Source organism: Eufriesea mexicana, unplaced genomic scaffold (genome assembly GCF_001483705.2).
Source record: "Eufriesea mexicana isolate 0111107269 unplaced genomic scaffold, ASM148370v2 scaffold8076, whole genome shotgun sequence".
In the NCBI taxonomy this organism is placed as follows: Eukaryota; Metazoa; Arthropoda; class Insecta; order Hymenoptera; family Apidae; genus Eufriesea; species Eufriesea mexicana.
In genome coordinates, this window is record NW_016915847.1 from 678636 (window position 1) to 700338 (window position 21703).

At 35.7% G+C, this 21703-nt stretch overlaps 1 protein-coding gene across 1 annotated transcript in view; it reads left to right on the plus strand.

The window, feature by feature from the left end:
* The window catches only part of Rpn2 (Regulatory particle non-ATPase 2), a 182328-nt gene that overhangs the window by 159648 nt on the left and 977 nt on the right, over window positions 1-21703 (plus strand). Inside the window, exons 11-15 of the mRNA XM_017907450.1 lie at window positions 16822-16831; window positions 18273-18609; window positions 20014-20366; window positions 20988-21098; window positions 21261-21498. Of these exons, the coding sequence (XP_017762939.1) occupies window positions 16822-16831; window positions 18273-18609; window positions 20014-20366; window positions 20988-21098; window positions 21261-21498 (1049 nt within the window). The remainder of the gene's footprint in view (window positions 1-16821; window positions 16832-18272; window positions 18610-20013; window positions 20367-20987; window positions 21099-21260; window positions 21499-21703) is intronic.

The window sequence follows — 21703 nt, forward strand, 5'->3', positions numbered from 1 at the left end:
GAAGAGACACGCAGCGCCGTGCGCGCGATGGGCAAAGAAAAATGGCGGTCGAGTTGCGGGCGACTGATCGGCCAGGGCTAAGCGATCGTTTTTAATCCGTCGCTGTCATTGGACACTGATGGAATAGGTTTGAAGTTTCGACGAGAGAAAGACAAATGATTCGGCTTCGATGGGATCCGTGAAGTCTCCGTGGAACGATTGCGGTGTTTGGGTTGGATCCAGCTGGTTGTATAGGTTAGGTGGAATTATAGAGTCGTGAGATAGTATGGTTTCAAAAAACGGAAGACGTAGATGGAAGTGCAATCCTGATTTGAGGCTTCATGAGTTGCACGAGTAAATTATTTTTGAATAATAATTTAATGACGATTGATATATACTGGGTGTCCCAAAATTCATGCAAGAAGTAATTTTGATAAAGAAACACAGGTTTTTAATTAAAAATTATAAATATTGCTTAAAAATAAGGATTTATTTTTAATAACCCTGAACTGTCGGCTGTTACGCTGTATTTTATTTTTCGTTGTCGACATTGTATCGCACAAATGCGTGAATTTTGAACCACCCTATAGAAAGAGAGTAGCAACGTAGCAGAGTTGTAGGCTTCCCTAATTAATAATAGTAAATCGAGTTTAAATTTGAATTTGAAAATTTAATTACCAGTTCTATATAACTTAATACCAGTACTACCAACCTATAACCTATAATTAAATATACTATAAACGAGTGATAATTTATCACAATAATATAGTGACGATAAATACATATTTTCTTTCATTAATTTCGTCCCATTTTCAATAATTACGATAATAAAGTACCTCAAGTAAATCATTTTAATTTTGATAGTTCTATCATTAATTATAAATCATAAATTATACAATTATTCTTATGTTTCATATATTTTACTTAATATATAATTATTTATTTATCATTATCCAAAATGAAATTTTATTATACATTATTCTTAAAAAAAAGGCAAAGAAAATTGGAAAACACAGAAATTCAATCAGAAAATCAAATTTTCTTTTTACTATACTCGAATTGGCATTGTAGTGGGAAGAATAATATTTGTCCACATTGCAAGAGACAATCAATCGAACGTACATAGTTGGACGATATCATGGTTCCACGACCTCTTCGATACCACGAAATGTTAATCGAATCGTGATACTCGCGACTGGGTTCAAAGAAAGGGTAGTTTCCATTTTCGATCGAGGATAAAAAGCTGATCGAATGATAGGAATTACGACGACGATAAATCAGCCACGATTTCAGGCAATGAAGCGTTTAAGAGAATTAACTGTTTTTCGTCCGTCTCTTTTTCTTCCCTGATTCACGATCATGTCATGCAAATTTCTCGCAGTTAATGGAGCCGTAATTCCTCGAAATGTCTTATTTCATCGCTTTTTCAACGAGACTAGGATTTTACTGATAGTACGGTTGGAATTGCAAAATGGCTATTATGGTAACTTATGCAGTTATGGCGTGTGTCAGTAATTTATTCCGCTGTTTAGACACTGTTTATTGGTAATTAAGGTCGCCTATTCGTTATTTAAATTAATGTATTGCTTAAAAATAATAATATACGTTAATCGATTTCTTCAGCATGAAATGTTATCGAAATCACTGGAATGATTAATAAAATGAAAATAGAATGCTAAAACGGAGAATACTCAGAATTAAGGAAGAAAAAAATAGAAATATTGGGAAAACGAATTATTTTATTAATTTTATTGAACTTTCAAAGTGATTTATTTATTCTGAACTCGTTGTTGTTTTTGCATTGGAAACACATTATATATTCTACTCATTATTTCGAATTAAAATGGATTTAATTAAAAACGATTTTCTTTTTGTCTCTGAAATTGTTTCATTTTCTGTATCTAAAATAAAATAATTAGGTGACAGGTTAAGCATATTTTAAATGTAAAAACTTAAAAGCAAATATTTTGATTTATTAATTATTTTATTGAACAAAGTCGACTCTGTTAATAAATTAATGGAATAATAAAATAATTTTCTAACATTTTGTTCGATACCATAACGATGATGATAAAGGATGATGACAAAGTACTATAGTTATCAGAAATTTATTATACATTCTATTCACTTAGAATTACATTTTTTTTTTCTCTCCTAAGTATGAAATGGAGAATGATTATTTCATTTATTCTTAATATATGAATTTTCATTATTACGCAATTATTGCAAATAATTTAAAAAATCGATAAAAATACCATTTTTTGGTAAATCTTTTATCATTTGTCGTCACTAAAATTTCGATGATTTTTTCCTTAGAAAAATTGGATTTTTAACATTTTTTTTTGCCCTTTATTCAGGCAAGTTTTTTCATCTAGTAGAGTTTTTTGATTTATTATCCACGATTCGACATTCGATACATCGAAATATCGATCATTCTCGCTTGATACCAAAAATACAGCATTCATTTGGCTCGAAAACACCGATGTCGTTCACTACATATTTCAAACCAGTGCCGTAATTTATTTCGTCCGATATAACCGCGAATATAGGATTTCGAGAGTTCTGCGCAATACTGACCAGGGATTGACAGTTAATTTCCTTCCTTCGATTCAGAAAAACACTATACATTTTTAAGCGAGAATCCGGCGTCGGAGAAATATCAGTTGGAGATAGGAAAATCCCATCTGGCTCTGCACATCACGAATATTTAGAAGTCATATTCATCTTGATCTACCATAGAAAATTCTCTATTCATGCCTCAGAATTTTATGTCACTTGGAACCCAACTCGTACATCTGCCTCCATTTTAATTTTCTTTTCCTTCTTTGTGTCACTATACTATAGTAATTCTACCTTATTATAGTAATTCTAATTAATTACTAACTCTGGACAGAGATGAATATCTATAATAATTAGTAGTTTCTGGATTTCGTACTAATTGCAGTATGTTGATCTCTTTTCTTACTCAAAATTCACAAAATATTGGCGAAATTCTGTTTCTTTCTCTTTTTATAGTTTTTAATATAATCTACGTTTAATTATGAAGTCAATAATTTATTTTATTATTTATATTCATAGTAATAATTATTTTTTATAACAACATTAAATTTCTCACAAATTCTTGAAATAAGGATTGATTCCTCCAAAAACAATTTTGAAAAATGGGACCACGATTCCATTATGCAATGATTAATATAATATCTAACTGATCATAGTAATTTCTCAAATTGGACTGACTGTATACTAAATTAATTCTTATATTTCTATTGAATTTCTCACGAAATTCTCACTTAAATAAAGTTTAATTTCTTCAAAAACAATTTTAAAAAATGGGACCATAGTCCCATAGTCCAATGATTAATATAATACTCAATCTCTAGCCAAGGTTCAACCAATCTTAATATTTCTCGAAATTAGATTGACTTTAATAATAATCATACTAAATTAATTCTCATGTTTCAAATTCATTAAGTAAAGCTTAATTCCATCAAAAACAATTTTAAAAAATAGGACCATAATATCATCGTCCAATAATTAATATAATACTCAACCCCTAGCCAAGGTCCAACCAATCTTATCTCGAAATTAGATTGACTCTTATGATAATTATACTAAATTAATTCTCATGTTCTCATTAAATTTCTCACAAATTCATAAAGTAGAGCTTAATTTCTTCAAAGACAATTTTAAAAAATGGGATCATGGTGCCATCGTCCAATAATTAATATAATAGTCAACCTCCAGCCAAAATTCAACCAATCTTAATATTTCTCGAAATTAAATTGACTCTAATAATAATTATGCTAAATTAATTTTTATGTTTCCATGAAATTTTTCACAAATTCTTTACGTAAAGTTTGATTCCTCACAAACAATTTTAAAAAATGGGACCATAGTCTCCCATCATCCAATAATTAATATAATACTCAGCCTCAAGCCAAGATTTAACCAACTCTAATATTTCTCAAAATTCGACCGACTCTAATAATAATTATACTAAATTATTTCCTATATTTCCATCAAATTTCTTACAAATCCCTTATAAAGTTTCCTTCCTCAAAAACAATTTTGAAAAATGGTATCATGGTCCTACTCAACCCCCGAGCCAAGATTTAGCCGACCCTAGTATTTCTCGAAATTAGACCGACTCTAATAATAATTATACTAAATTATTTCCTATATTTCCATCAAATTTCTTACAAATCCCTTATAAAGTTTGCTTCCTCAAAAACAATTTTGAAAAATGGTATGATGGTCGTACCCAACCCCCGAGCCAAGATTTAACCGATCCTAGTATTTCTCGAAATTAGACCGACTCTAATAATAATTATACTAAATTATTTCCTATATTTCCATCAAATTTCTTACAAATCCCTTATAAAGTTTGCTTCCTCAAAAACAATTTTGAAAAATGGTATGATGGTCGTACCCAACCCCCTCGCCAAGATTTAACCGACCCTAGTATTTCTCGAAATTAGACTGGCTCTAATCTATACTGGCCTGCTTTCGAACGCTTCTTAAACCGCCTTTTGTTTCGCCGACACTTTCGCCGCACGTTGCAAAACACGAACGATCAATTTGCAAGTTAAATCGGCCGATGCAAATATCCGAGCCGAAAGAGGCGTCGGTTTGCGCCCCAATTTGCGCCATCTAGGCTCGCGGAAGTTCGCCAGTATGCTCTTTGCAATTTCCTAGCCTCCGAACAATAGAAGGAACCTTGCACCCTGCTCCGAGCTTCTTTTCCGCGATCCCCCTATCCTTGCTTCCCTGGAGGGCAATTGGAGAAGGTATTTGGGCTATTTGGGGGGTGGTAGACATAACTCGAACGATTTTGGCCCACGACGATCGACCATCTGCACTGGAACTTATGGAATTTACGAGCAACGTCAATTGGTACCCCATGCGAAATGGTCACATCGCCACGTGTGTTTATTACGATTTCTTTGCGTGATGAAGGTCCACTGGAGGGTTGGTGTGTTTGAAGAACTGTAGGTTGGGAGGGGTCGTGCAATTTTTGGTCGAGTTCCAGGAGATTTCACGTATGGTTGAAGATGAGCTTTCGTCAGAAGCTTGGGTTATTTGATAAAAGATATTGTAACTAGGGGTGGTTTATAAAGGGTGTTTTTAATTTCGTGACGAATGATAAATTAGTGATATATATTAATTCTTTTTATAATTATTATATTCAACAATTTTTAATTTTTTAAATTATTAAATATTTTCTATTAAAAATTATTTTTAAAAGAATACAAATTTAAATTTACAATTTGAAATAATAAATTAAATTTACACTTGGTACTTCGAATTTTGTGTCTCGTAAAATAATATCGAAACGGGGGTGGATGTTTATCAAGTAATATTTAAATTTGGGTGTTTTATGGGGTTTCGTGTGAAACTTGAAATACCTAATCGATGATATTATATTTAACATTATTATATATGCACTTGGCAAGAACGACAGTTTTTAACATAGTAATCAAAAAATCTAGGATTATTTTATTTCGCTATCTTAAATTTGACATATCAATTAGTATCAAGTTTTTAAATTTTATTAAATAACGACTGGTGGTGACCTCTTCAGTGCAGAGGGTTAAAATTGCTTTCCAAAATTTTTTCAAATTATTTTATTTCATTCTAGAATTTTATTAAATGGCGACCATAGCTAATCTCTCGATATCTATATCTTTATACTTATATTTTTCAAAATTATTTTCAAAATCGAAATATTCGATGAATAATATTATTCGCTAAAATTTGGTAATATTTAGCATATCATTTAAATATTCGTGTGCATTTTGGGGGGTATTTATCAGTGACTGTAATATACACGGGGTTGAAATTTATCAGAAATGAATTTGACTCAAATTTGCAGAGACCTAAACAAAGGCAGGAAATTTGTACAGATCGAATTTCTAGAATAGCACGATAATTAATCGGTGGTTCCAATGAACGATTTCTCTCGCGAATATCATGCTGTTGCATTTTTATTTCACGGGTACCCTCGCGACGAGTCTGGAAGCCTGGAAAGTCCGGTGGAAAGGGTTTAATTTCTTTCCTCGAGGAGGCCGCACACGTCGAACAAAGAGGCCGGCCAATCTATAGAACTCTTAATCGCAATCTCCGGCGAATCGGGCCGAGGCAAAGGCCGGGAACCGTTGCCGGATTACACCGAAATTCCCCGTAATACCCTCTCTCGTGGTGCTCCTGTTCGACAGACACGAAGTACACCCGGGCTGTTCGCGTTTACGTTCCGTTCGATTCCCCCTGGCTTTGATTAAAAATCGTCCCCCTGCCACGAAAACGTTGTTACCAGGCCTCCACTTTGATCCGACCACGAAATCGGCTGGGGTTTTTATCGTCTCCGACCCTCTTGTGGTTACCTCTTTCATTTTCCTTCCTTTTAATCTATTCCTGGCTCTCGGATACTTGCTTTTCTGGGTTAGGTGTTATGGATCTGGCAGTATTGTTTCTGGGTGAGAGTTTGCTTTCTTGGCTAATCTTTGGGTTCAGTGGAACCGTTTTTATTACTTGATAACATGTCTTATAGTATGAATCTGTCAGAGAATGTGAAGATTCGTGGATGCAATTGGCAGAACTAGGCTTTGGTCACTTGATGCTTTGAATTAATTGTTTTAGATGGTGGAGTATTGTTTGTGGATGAGAATTTGGTGCCTTGGCTGACGTTTGGATTCAGTGGAACCATTTTTATCACTTTAAATATGTCTTATAGATTGAAATTGTCAGAGGGTGTTGAGATTTGTAGATGCAATTGGCAGAACTAGGCTTTGGTCACTTGATGCTTTGAATTAATTGTTTTAGATGGTGGAGTATTGTTTGTGGATGAGAATTTGGTGCCTTGGCTGACGTTTGGATTCAGTGGAACCATTTTTATCACTCTAAATATGTCTTATAGATTGAAATTGTCAGAGGGTGTTGAGATTTGTAGATGCAATTGGTAGAACTAGGCCTTAGTCACTTGGTGCTTTGAATTAGTTGTTCTAGATGGTGGAGTATTGTTTGCAGGTGAGAGTTTGCTTTCGTAGCTAATCTTTGGGTTCAGTGGAACCATTTGTACCACTTTTTAAATATGTCTTATAGGTTGAATCTGTCAGAGGATGTGAAGATTTGTGGATGCAATTTGTAGAACTAGGTCTTGGTCACTCGATGCTTTGAATTAGTTGTTTTAAATGGCAGAGTATTGTTTTTGAGTGAGAATTTGGTGAACTGGCTAATCTTTGGGTTCAGTGGAACCATTTTTACCACCCTAAATATGTCTTGTAGATAGAACTTATCAGAGGGTGTTGAGATTTGTGGATGCAATTGGTAGAACTAGGCCTTGGTCACTTGATGCTTTGAATTAGTTATTTTAGATGGTAGAGTATTGTTTGTGGGTGAGAATTTGATGTCTTGACTGATCTTTGAGTTCAGTGGAACCATTTTCACCTTTTGCTGAACGTGTTATAGTCTGAAAACTGTCAGAGGATGTTGAGATTTGTGAATGCAATTGGCAGAACTAGGTCTTAGATACTTGATGCTTTGAGTTAGTTGATCTAGGTGGTGGAGTAATGTTTGTGGGAGATAATTTAATGGTTTGACTGGTCTTTGGGTTCAGTGGGACCATTTTCATCTTTGGCTCTATGTGCATAGTCTGAACCTGTCAGAGAATATTGAGATTTGTGGATGTAATTGTCAGAACTAGATCTTAGGTATTTGATGCTTTAAGTTAGTTTTTCTAGACCATGGAGTATTGTTTGTAGCTGAGAGTCTGATGTTTTGACTGATCTTTGGGTCCAGTAGGACCATTTTCACCCTTTGCTGAGTGTGTTATAGTTTGAACCTGTCATAGGATGTTCATATATGTGGAAGAAGTTGATAAAAATAGTTCTTAGGTACTGGATGCTTTGGATTGGTTATTCTGGATTTTGTAATATTGTTTGTGGGCAAGAGTTTAATGGTTTGTTTGAACTTTGGGACCATTTTTATCACTCACTCAATGTTGTAACTTGAACCTGTTAAAGAATAGATGTTTATATTAGAATAAGTGGATGTGATTGGAAGAAATGGTACTTGGGTACTTGGTCCTCTGAGTTTGTGAAGATATCTGAATTGGACTTTGATTTAAATGAGACCCCTTTTGATCTTGTGCAGAATTTCTTATATCTTCAACATTTGGTATCACTTGACAACACTTGACATCTTCAGCATATAGACAGTTTAATAATGAATTCAAAAATTCAATGGCTTTCAGACTATGTACAAAATCTCATTAAAGTTGTAGATATTATTGTTTATGGCTATTATTTGGTCACTTGCTTTTTCTAATTCTTTAATTTTTTTTTTTTTTTGAGATAGTTGTCTTGATTGCATTAGATGTTTAGATGATGATTCCATTTTTGACCACACACTGAATTTCTTATAGCAAGATTTGACAGATGCACACCTCACATAATGGAAATTCAATACTTTTCCTGCTACGTATGGTCTCTGATTCAGCTAATAAAAGTCCAGGCAACTGAATTGAATTAACATGATTATGTAATTAATTCGACACTAGTCGATATTTCGTCCTGGTAAATGGGATTTTATTATACTTATCTGTCACATTTTTCAATAAATCTTGACACATTTTCATTCGAATATCGAAATGCGCATAAAAATGGGCAAAAATGGAAATGGTCGAGGTTGTCAACCTAATTTCGGATCAAGAGAAGACAGATTGTGGGTCAAGTATGACACATCTTCGATATTTTATTATTATCCACTTGTTCTGAATTTTATTCTGTGTCCGACGACATTGAGGTAATTAAAACAATTAATCTAATAACTGCACAATATTCTTCACCATCGTTAAATGCTCGATTAAGTTAATTTCACATTACCTGTCATACTAATCGATTCCTCTAAAAAAAAAAAAAATGTGTCAATGTATGTGTCAAAAAATTTCACTTTCGAAATTTATAAAATTACCAACGATGTACCATTCTATCCCAAGATAAATAATTTCCACGAAGCTATATGACTATTGGATGACCAACACAGCATCGAATAAATCACATTGTCCGGCTAGGCCAACAAACATTACTCACTATAAAAGTTCTGTAAAAGTTATAACACCAGTCGTGACTAAAATATATTTCGGAACATGATCGATGTCTACTCGCGACAAAAAGTTCGGAAGCATCGAACAATTTAATATTATTTCCCCAAACAATAAAATAAATCATAATTTATAATTCAATTTATACAGTATTAATTAGAGTAATACAAGGTTAATGGTAGTTCAGGTACCTTTATGATGATCAAACATAATCACTAACTAATAAAAATAACTAACTAATTTAATTTAAAACTAATTTAGAACTGCTAAACAGTTCATAGCCAAAGTACTGTCAATAATTAGAAACAAATGCACCTAGAAATTACTATAATTACTAATTTAAAACGAACATTAAAAAATCTTCATCATCCACTGCTAAATAGTTCATAGCCAAAGTACTGTCAATAATTATAAACAAATGCACCTAGAAATTACTATAATTCCTATAATTTCTAGGATCTTTTTCACAAAGAAATAGTAATCGTTTATAGTTAACAGACGAGCCTGTGATGGTGGTTGGAATCATTTCCAAACAGTTCATAGCCAAAGTACTGTCAATAATGACAAACAAATGCACCATTTTAAAAGAATACAAATTTAAATTTACAATTTGAAATAATAAATTAAATTTACACTTGGTACTTCGAATTTTGTGTCTCGTAAAATAATATCGAAACGGGGGTGGATGTTTATCAAGTAATATTTAAATTTGGGTGTTTTATGGGGTTTCGTGTGAAACTTGAAATACCTAATCGATGATATTATATTTAACATTATTATATATGCACTTGGCAAGAACGACAGTTTTTAACATAGTAATCAAAAAATCTAGGATTATTTTATTTCGCTATCTTAAATTTGACATATCAATTAGTATCAAGTTTTTAAATTTTATTAAATAACGACTGGTGGTGACCTCTTCAGTGCAGAGGGTTAAAATTGCTTTCCAAAATTTTTTCAAATTATTTTATTTCATTCTAGAATTTTATTAAATGGCGACCATAGCTAATCTCTCGATATCTATATCTTTATACTTATATTTTTCAAAATTATTTTCAAAATCGAAATATTCGATGAATAATATTATTCGCTAAAATTTGGTAATATTTAGCATATCATTTAAATATTCGTGTGCATTTTGGGGGGTATTTATCAGTGACTGTAATATACACGGGGTTGAAATTTATCAGAAATGAATTTGACTCAAATTTGCAGAGACCTAAACAAAGGCAGGAAATTTGTACAGATCGAATTTCTAGAATAGCACGATAATTAATCGGTGGTTCCAATGAACGATTTCTCTCGCGAATATCATGCTGTTGCATTTTTATTTCACGGGTACCCTCGCGACGAGTCTGGAAGCCTGGAAAGTCCGGTGGAAAGGGTTTAATTTCTTTCCTCGAGGAGGCCGCACACGTCGAACAAAGAGGCCGGCCAATCTATAGAACTCTTAATCGCAATCTCCGGCGAATCGGGCCGAGGCAAAGGCCGGGAACCGTTGCCGGATTACACCGAAATTCCCCGTAATACCCTCTCTCGTGGTGCTCCTGTTCGACAGACACGAAGTACACCCGGGCTGTTCGCGTTTACGTTCCGTTCGATTCCCCCTGGCTTTGATTAAAAATCGTCCCCCTGCCACGAAAACGTTGTTACCAGGCCTCCACTTTGATCCGACCACGAAATCGGCTGGGGTTTTTATCGTCTCCGACCCTCTTGTGGTTACCTCTTTCATTTTCCTTCCTTTTAATCTATTCCTGGCTCTCGGATACTTGCTTTTCTGGGTTAGGTGTTATGGATCTGGCAGTATTGTTTCTGGGTGAGAGTTTGCTTTCTTGGCTAATCTTTGGGTTCAGTGGAACCGTTTTTATTACTTGATAACATGTCTTATAGTATGAATCTGTCAGAGAATGTGAAGATTCGTGGATGCAATTGGCAGAACTAGGCTTTGGTCACTTGATGCTTTGAATTAATTGTTTTAGATGGTGGAGTATTGTTTGTGGATGAGAATTTGGTGCCTTGGCTGACGTTTGGATTCAGTGGAACCATTTTTATCACTTTAAATATGTCTTATAGATTGAAATTGTCAGAGGGTGTTGAGATTTGTAGATGCAATTGGCAGAACTAGGCTTTGGTCACTTGATGCTTTGAATTAATTGTTTTAGATGGTGGAGTATTGTTTGTGGATGAGAATTTGGTGCCTTGGCTGACGTTTGGATTCAGTGGAACCATTTTTATCACTCTAAATATGTCTTATAGATTGAAATTGTCAGAGGGTGTTGAGATTTGTAGATGCAATTGGTAGAACTAGGCCTTAGTCACTTGGTGCTTTGAATTAGTTGTTCTAGATGGTGGAGTATTGTTTGCAGGTGAGAGTTTGCTTTCGTAGCTAATCTTTGGGTTCAGTGGAACCATTTGTACCACTTTTTAAATATGTCTTATAGGTTGAATCTGTCAGAGGATGTGAAGATTTGTGGATGCAATTTGTAGAACTAGGTCTTGGTCACTCGATGCTTTGAATTAGTTGTTTTAAATGGCAGAGTATTGTTTTTGAGTGAGAATTTGGTGAACTGGCTAATCTTTGGGTTCAGTGGAACCATTTTTACCACCCTAAATATGTCTTGTAGATAGAACTTATCAGAGGGTGTTGAGATTTGTGGATGCAATTGGTAGAACTAGGCCTTGGTCACTTGATGCTTTGAATTAGTTATTTTAGATGGTAGAGTATTGTTTGTGGGTGAGAATTTGATGTCTTGACTGATCTTTGAGTTCAGTGGAACCATTTTCACCTTTTGCTGAACGTGTTATAGTCTGAAAACTGTCAGAGGATGTTGAGATTTGTGAATGCAATTGGCAGAACTAGGTCTTAGATACTTGATGCTTTGAGTTAGTTGATCTAGGTGGTGGAGTAATGTTTGTGGGAGATAATTTAATGGTTTGACTGGTCTTTGGGTTCAGTGGGACCATTTTCATCTTTGGCTCTATGTGCATAGTCTGAACCTGTCAGAGAATATTGAGATTTGTGGATGTAATTGTCAGAACTAGATCTTAGGTATTTGATGCTTTAAGTTAGTTTTTCTAGACCATGGAGTATTGTTTGTAGCTGAGAGTCTGATGTTTTGACTGATCTTTGGGTCCAGTAGGACCATTTTCACCCTTTGCTGAGTGTGTTATAGTTTGAACCTGTCATAGGATGTTCATATATGTGGAAGCAGTTGATAAAAATAGTTCTTAGGTACTGGATGCTTTGGATTGGTTATTCTGGATTTTGTAATATTGTTTGTGGGCAAGAGTTTAATGGTTTGTTTGAACTTTGGGACCATTTTTATCACTCACTCAATGTTGTAACTTGAACCTGTTAAAGAATAGATGTTTATATTAGAATAAGTGGATGTGATTGGAAGAAATGGTACTTGGGTACTTGGTCCTCTGAGTTTGTGAAGATATCTGAATTGGACTTTGATTTAAATGAGACCCCTTTTGATCTTGTGCAGAATTTCTTATATCTTCAACATTTGGTATCACTTGACAACACTTGACATCTTCAGCATATAGACAGTTTAATAATGAATTCAAAAATTCAATGGCTTTCAGACTATGTACAAAATCTCATTAAAGTTGTAGATATTATTGTTTATGGCTATTATTTGGTCACTTGCTTTTTCTAATTCTTTAATTTTTTTTTTTTTTTGAGATAGTTGTCTTGATTGCATTAGATGTTTAGATGATGATTCCATTTTTGACCACACACTGAATTTCTTATAGCAAGATTTGACAGATGCACACCTCACATAATGGAAATTCAATACTTTTCCTGCTACGTATGGTCTCTGATTCAGCTAATAAAAGTCCAGGCAACTGAATTGAATTAACATGATTATGTAATTAATTCGACACTAGTCGATATTTCGTCCTGGTAAATGGGATTTTATTATACTTATCTGTCACATTTTTCAATAAATCTTGACACATTTTCATTCGAATATCGAAATGCGCATAAAAATGGGCAAAAATGGAAATGGTCGAGGTTGTCAACCTAATTTCGGATCAAGAGAAGACAGATTGTGGGTCAAGTATGACACATCTTCGATATTTTATTATTATCCACTTGTTCTGAATTTTATTCTGTGTCCGACGACATTGAGGTAATTAAAACAATTAATCTAATAACTGCACAATATTCTTCACCATCGTTAAATGCTCGATTAAGTTAATTTCACATTACCTGTCATACTAATCGATTCCTCTAAAAAAAAAAAAAATGTGTCAATGTATGTGTCAAAAAATTTCACTTTCGAAATTTATAAAATTACCAACGATGTACCATTCTATCCCAAGATAAATAATTTCCACGAAGCTATATGACTATTGGATGACCAACACAGCATCGAATAAATCACATTGTCCGGCTAGGCCAACAAACATTACTCACTATAAAAGTTCTGTAAAAGTTATAACACCAGTCGTGACTAAAATATATTTCGGAACATGATCGATGTCTACTCGCGACAAAAAGTTCGGAAGCATCGAACAATTTAATATTATTTCCCCAAACAATAAAATAAATCATAATTTATAATTCAATTTATACAGTATTAATTAGAGTAATACAAGGTTAATGGTAGTTCAGGTACCTTTATGATGATCAAACATAATCACTAACTAATAAAAATAACTAACTAATTTAATTTAAAACTAATTTAGAACTGCTAAACAGTTCATAGCCAAAGTACTGTCAATAATTATAAACAAATGCACCTAGAAATTACTATAATTACTAATTTAAAACGAACATTAAAAAATCTTCATCATCCACTGCTAAATAGTTCATAGCCAAAGTACTGTCAATAATTATAAACAAATGCACCTAGAAATTACTATAATTCCTATAATTTCTAGGATCTTTTTCACAAAGAAATAGTAATCGTTTATAGTTAACAGACGAGCCTGTGATGGTGGTTGGAATCATTTCCAAACAGTTCATAGCCAAAGTACTGTCAATAATGACAAACAAATGCACCTAGAAATTACTATAATTAATATAATAATTATAATATAATTACTATAATTCCTAGGATCTTCTTCACAAAGAAATAGCAATCGTTTATAGTTAACAGGTGAGCCTGAGATGGTGGTTGGAATCATTTCCAAACAGTTCATAGCCAAAGTACTGTCAATAATTACAAACAAATGTACCTAGAAATTTCTATAGTTAATATAATTACTATAATTTCTAGGATCTTCTTCACAAAGAAATAGCAATCGTTTATAGTTAACAGGTGAGCCTGTGATGGTGGTAGGAATGATTTCTGGACCTCACTGTACATACCCTGCACGTGCTACGTGTTCTTATATTCTTCGCGAAGCTGCAACGCGACGTTTCTTCTATCAGGGAATACAATTCGCTTTAGAAGTGGCACGATAACTCGCTTTGTTAAGTTCAGAGCCAGGGGTGGGCGTATAAAAATCGCGGAGCTCGTGAGACAATGCTGGACCGTAGCTTTGACATTTCATTCCGTGGCAGAAGCGCGGGGAACAAGCTTCTTGCTTGTCATTAGAGATAATTCCGGTGCGTGGACAAAGAAAATGGCGACGGTACCCAGCGTCCGAGAGATAGGGGAGAATGTTAATAGCGTTTAACCGAGGAAAGAGATAGAGGGATGCTGGGATGAGAAATAATTCCTGATACACCGACAGCGTGGCGAATAAAATTCTTGACAAATTCGAATTGCCCCGTGTTTCGTGAAACATGCTGTAATATCCCTGAGTTCTTTTATTATTTTCCCTGGCTTGGGCTGGGATCCCCTTTGCCTCTGCGTGCTCCTCTTTTATCCTCCAGCATGAGAACAGTTTACTATGCATGGCTGACGTTGGGATTTTTATTTTTTCAAAAATTCTAAACAGTTTCCCTTCTTTATTTCCCTTTTATTTATTTGGTGGAAGAAATTGTTCTTGATTTTCGTCTCGTTAATTAGATTTATTTTTCTACCCTCCGTGATGCAAAATGTACGAGCGTTAATGTATCGAACTAACATAAACGATATTATTTTGTTTCCTGTATTTTGCTATATCGTGTAGTACAATTTAAGGTATTCAGAATATGAATTAATATTTTTATTATAATTTACTATTTCTCAGTCCCTCGTTTTTAATTTTCATTATCAGGATAGGTTGCACCGGATGGTACGATCGAAGGTCATCACGTTGCAAACCTGTTCGATTTTAGCACTAAATTTCTCGACACGCGAACGTTTCGAACATTGACACGTCTATGAAACCTCTAAAACGATGAAATATCATTCGCATTTTGCTTTTTCACTCGTATATACCCGTTTCCGAGAGATCGAATGGAGAAATCGGTATCTGCGTGGTTTCCATCGCTCTGGAATATTTTCGAAAACGTCGATAAATATAAATTTGATAAAATCGAAATTATCGATTATCAACCGTAACATAATCCTCACTTGGGCATCATAGAAATGAATTTATATAAATTTCGTGACATCCAAATGAGATTAAAAAGGGAACACAAATTTCGAATAATTATTTAATTAATTTATACTTAATTATGGAAAATAATTTTATGGGAAATCATTATAGAATATAGAACATTATAGAAAATTTGATATAAAAATCCTAGTATCTTTTTCACAGGAAAAGAATCTGTTATATATTTCTACAAAATTTTCATCTTCCTAATCCGCAGTTAACTACTCGAAATTAATTCTCCTGTTACATGCCTCTCAAAAATCGAGTGATCCCTGAATAATTCTCCCCCCTCGAAACTTTGTCGAACTTCCTTTAAGGCTTTAACCAAGTTTCCCGGAGATACACGAACTTCCTGTTCGTTTACAACGATATTTCAGCGAGACTCTTCAGAATGAATTCCTCCCTTTGAGAATTTTAAGGGCCTCTCGTAAATAATGGAACGCAAAAGAGATACAAACTTCGCCCCTTCTCGCAGGCATTGGGATTCCCTTCGCCTCGGCAGGTCGATTCGCCGATCCTGCTTCGAGAATCGGTAACCTCCAGGCACTTCGGCCAGCCTCTACGAATAATAGGTTAACCATAAGCAACAGGCAGCCACGAACTTCCACTTTGTGCAGGCATTAAAACTTCTTTCCTATCCCGTAGCTCGATCTGCTTCTCCAGCACTCGAAACAAATAATTGCATAGGAGTCTCGTGAACTTCCTTCGAGATACTGCAACTCTAGAGGCTTGAACTTCGCCTGTCTTCGCTTCTCGACTCTGACACACACCTTTAGAATAAATAATTCAACCCAGGTACGATAATCCAGCTTTACTTCTTGCCGTTACATCCTCGAGATACCACCTTCGTCTATTCACCCAACGATTAATCGAAACTTCGCCCTTTGTTGCCTCTAGAACTCACCCAAGGCTCCTTTCGCGATGCACCAATCCTAATTCACGTGCTCGAAACTCGTACCAAGTCTTTGATAATTTGTGATCGAGATATAAATACTCCATTTCGAAAAGTCCCATCTCTTCCTGTATGTATTTTTCATTTTCGATGCAGTTCGAGTGAGATAGATGCTCATAGACGTCGCTGTGTTAGACTGAGATGGATTTAGGTGAGAAAGAGGATGAGATTGATCTGAGATGAAGATAGGCAAAGTGGTAGAGATAGTCGATGATTGGATGATGCATGTAACGGGTCAGTGTACCTGATAATACACTAACCTCCCGGTGGTGGACCCTGCGGGCCACCCAGCCATCCGGAGGACCAACCTGCTGTTCCTCCGATATTCTGCTGCTGCTCTGCCAGCAACCTCACCGTCAACGCGTACGTAAGCAGCATCACACCCAGCGGTATGTAAAAGCAGATTATGCTGCCGATCAACTTGTACAGTGGGTCCGGTATTTGGCACGCGCCGTCCACCAGCACGGAATCGTCCTCCTGCAACACCAGGACACAGGATTATGCACTTAGGCTCGCGATGTTACTCCGTTTCTATGCCGTTACTTTGTATCTGCCTAGATTCAGGGAATGACAATGTTAGGTACTATGGATCTACGAGCCATGGATCTACTGGTAGCCAAAGTTAGGGGGTATCGGGTGAAATTTTGCAATATTTCTCAGGCTGTGTGCATAGATGAGAATCTTGTAGAGATAAGAAGGTGGCTAGCAGGATCAGCTACTTAACAGTGATAAAGTTAGGGTTATTTTGATGCAAACTGGAATCTTAATTATCAAACATAAGATATTCTTAACGCTAGAACTACCGATCTTTAGTGGGCACCTAACTATAACGTGCACAGATTATAGTAATTTCAGAGAATACGATGAATATGAGTGAATATATTGATTGCAGTTCTTTCTTAATGTGAGTTGATACCAATTTTATTCTTAAAGCAGGTTGCGAGTAAATGGATAAACTAATAAGAAGATTTATTTAATGCAATAACAGCACAACACAAATTATAACTAAATCTCGTAAAATAAATTCGCTTCTAACTGCGATATAATCTCTCGAGGACTACCTCACACACAACGTCACACACATCCTTCGACACAAACATTCCTCACACTCATACCACATATTTTATGACAACCACTACCACAATTTTGGTGTAAGCATCCTGACTGCTAATGTAGATTGTAAACTGGAATCTCAATTATCAAACATAAGATATTCTTAACACTAGAACTACCGATCTTTAGTGGGCACCTAACTATAACGTTGCGCAGATTATAGTAATTTCAGGGAATACGATGAATATGAGTGAATATATTGATTGCAGTTCTTTCCTAATATGAGTTGGTACCAATTTTATTCTTAAAGCAGATGTATGTGTTCGGTGATAGCAAAAAGGAAAATTCTGGGACCAGTCGGTAGCTCTAGTGTTACGTATTGTAGCTAACTTCGGAAATCACGTGACTATTCAGTAACGACGTATTCTATACAAAAATGGGAGAATGATTGTCAGAGTATTAGGAATTGACCAGTTTTTCCTTTCTTCGTCTATACTTAGTGCCTCACATTAGAGAATCCTTCTCAGAAGTTTCAGCTCTGACACTCTGGTGGTACTAGGCATGTTTTCCCAAGTCTAACCCAATTACGAAAAACAATCTTCGATATGATCGATGGTGCTCGCTAATGTTGCCTCTAATTACCTCCGCGAACATCATACATCATCCCGAAGCCCCGAGCTAACGTAAGATTTTGTTGTCTGTTGCAGAACACCGGAGCAATGTCCCAGCGTGGTTTCCCTGCTCGCGGAGAGCTACAATCCTCACGTGAGGTACGGAGCTGCGATGGCCCTCGGGATCGCGTGTGCCGGCACTGGTCTGAAGGAGGCCATGGCTCTGTTGGATCCCATGACGAACGACTCGGTGAACTTCGTCCGCCAGGGTGCGCTGATTGCCTCTGCGATGATTCTGATCCAGCAGACTGAAGCGACGTGTGCTCGCGTGAAGGACTTCCGGGCCCTATATGCTAAAGTCGTGGTGGACAAGCACGAGGACGTGATGGCCAAGTTCGGCGCCATTTTGGCGCAGGGTATCATCGACGCTGGTGAGTAACTCTCGACGCTAGATGGCGCCGATAAGCTTCTTTCTATCATGTTCTCGCGGGAAATAGAACGGATCGTCGATCAAAGATTCTTATTGAGAGGCTTGTCGTCTCTGACAGGAAATAGCGATATCGGCGCCCTCTATTGGGCGTTTATCGCTCCTTTGATGGGCTGTTATTCGTCTGGCTGTTGTTCAATGACGGAACCGGAAGTTGAAGACTTCCTGTAGCTGTATTTGACACGTTGGATGTGTTTCGATGGCGGATGGTCTCGGATTTGGTTTATTTGCCAGAGGATCTTCAGATGAAGGATTTTCCCGTTTCTTTGTAATATGGCAACACTATTTTGGGCACTAGGGGATAGTTATTATTCTAATTTTTAGAATATTCCTTTTGGAATATTTTGTTGCACTTAGATTTAAGATTATTTATTTCTTTTTTGATTACAATAATTTAGATGGTATATGATCTGTTTTGGTGTATTTTGTAACATTTGCTATATTTTCAGTCATTTTTATGCAAGATGCTTTGAAATAAATATCATTATTCGTAATGATATGAAAAGAGGAGAAAGGAAACACCGAAAATAATATTATTCCAAGTTTATTCGTAAATATAGTAAAATAAGTACAGAAATATTTAAGAATTTAAGTTTTGATTTAACACTGTCATAAATTTAAGATAGTATTGGTTAGATCTAGTGCAATAAAATTTGAAATTGGTCAGAAATAGGAATACAATTTATGTTTCTGAAATTTAAGTACATAAAAAGGTATTTCAAACAACATAAAACGTGATCAATAACTGTTTTAACTTAAAAAGAATTGGTTTAATGCACCGATATAAGGAATACCATTAAGAGCACCATCTACACCTTCAGCGACGAATTAATTACGGCGAAGTAATTTTATAAGTGTAGATAGAAGAGGTAGTCGCTGTACACACCATTAATACTTTAATATATACAGTGTCTCGAAACGAGTGTAAAAAGACTTCGAGAGGCTGGTAAACAATTCTAAGCAAAGGTCATGAACATTCCATCCTTAAGTTGCAATTAAAAATAATTTTTATTAATCCTGTCAGCATCCATATTTGTTACGATACTGATAACGTTAAAATTTTGAACTGTTGTAATTGAGTGACATAGTTATGAAAGATCCATTCCATTAATTCTCCATATTATGTCAATTTATTTGTGTATATTAATAATTTCGTAAATTCTCAAAAAATTGACCAAACTTTTCGTGTTTACAAGGTAGAAGTTTAATTGAGATGGTAGCGTCTAATAACGAGCTTTCCCGATGAATTCCTAACCTATTCTTGTCAGATAGATAACAGTAGTCATCTATCTATGCATTCGCTAATCGTTCATCGCACCTTTCAACGCAACAACGATAACGATTTCAGGCGGTCGTAACGTGACAGTATCGCTGCAATCAAGGACAGGCCACACGAACATGCTGGCAGTGGTCGGTGCATTGGTCTTCACGCAGTACTGGTACTGGTTCCCATTGGCACACTGCCTGGCTTTGGCCTTCACCCCGACCTGCCTGATCGCTCTGAACGCTCAGCTGAAGATGCCAAAGCTGGAGTTCCGTTCGAACGCCAGACCAAGCGTCTATGCCTATCCTGCGCCACTCGAGGAGAAGAAACGCGAGGAAAGAGAGAAGATCACGACTGCAGTTCTCAGCATTGCCGCCAGGGCGCGCAGGCGCGAGTCCGAGAGGCGCGCCCGTGATTCTCACGAGAAAATGGAAGTGGTTAGTTTCTGAAAATGGCTGCCCCCTTCTAGCACAGAATTTCTCGCAATTAAAGGCATGGTTGCTTGGCAACACAAGCGAAATCCCATGAGAATTGTCTGAGAAACTACGAATTTCGAAATTTTCAATATTTTTAACGCTTTAACTTCCAAAAATCATAATTTATAATTCTAAACATTCCGAATATTTAATTCTACGAAGCTTGGGTTTTAAGGTTCTTAAAAATTTGGAATATTTCAACTGCGTAAATTACAATATAGGAAATTTAAAAATGGAAGATGTATATAGGAATTTATCTTGCGCTTAGGGTCAAACATAACCTCATAATATTTTATTAATATTATATTATCTTTATACTGGAAGATGTATCTAGGAATTTATCATGCTCTTAAGGTCAACCATAACCTCTTAAACATTTTACAAGTTGAAATACTTCACAATTTTTTCCCACCACACTGCTCTATCTCTTTTTACTTTTACTCCTCTATTTTTTGAGGTTATGTGTAACGTTCTCCTAACAAAAGAATAATCCGTGATAGTATTAATGATAGAGCTAGGTGAACGTTGCATTCGGATTAGCGTCTTTCTCTTTCATTTCCGTTGTTTAATTTTTAATCATAGGATCCACCGGAAACTACGAAAGAAGTTGCCGAGGTAGCTTCGAAGGAAAAAGAGGAGAAGAAGAAGGAGAAGGAAACGAAAGAGACAAAAGAAACCAAGGAGACGAAGGAAGCAAAGGAAACGAAGGAAGCAAAGGAAACGAAGGAAGCAAAGGAAACGAAGGAAACAAAGGAAACGAAAGAAGTAAAGGAAACGAAGGAAACAAAGGAAACAAAGGAAACGAAGGAAACAGAGAAGGCAAAAGAAACGAAAGAAGTGAAAGACACGAAAGAGAAAGTGGAGAAGAAAACCAAGGACGAGGTTGAGAAAGTGGAAGAGAAGAAGAAGGAAGCTGAACCGAATTTCGAGATTCTTCAGAACCCAGCTCGTGTGCTGAGACAGCAACTGAAGGTAATACAACTAGTGGAAGGAAGTCACTACGTGACAGTCAAGGACATTCAGATTGGAGGTATTGTCATGGTGAAGCACATCCAGTCAGACACTGAAGAGGAACTGGTGGAGCCAGTGGCAGGTAAGTCCATGTATTTTGGAGGAATAAATTTATTTTATTTACTTATTTCTTTATTATACCAATTGCTTCTTTATAGGAAATTTAATTTCTTGTTAAATAGTTGTCCATGTATGTAAATTACAGTAATGTATGGTTAACCCTTTGACTAAGGCAAACTTTGGAACGTACCAGATATACCATATGCTAAGAATCCATTTGCAATGTA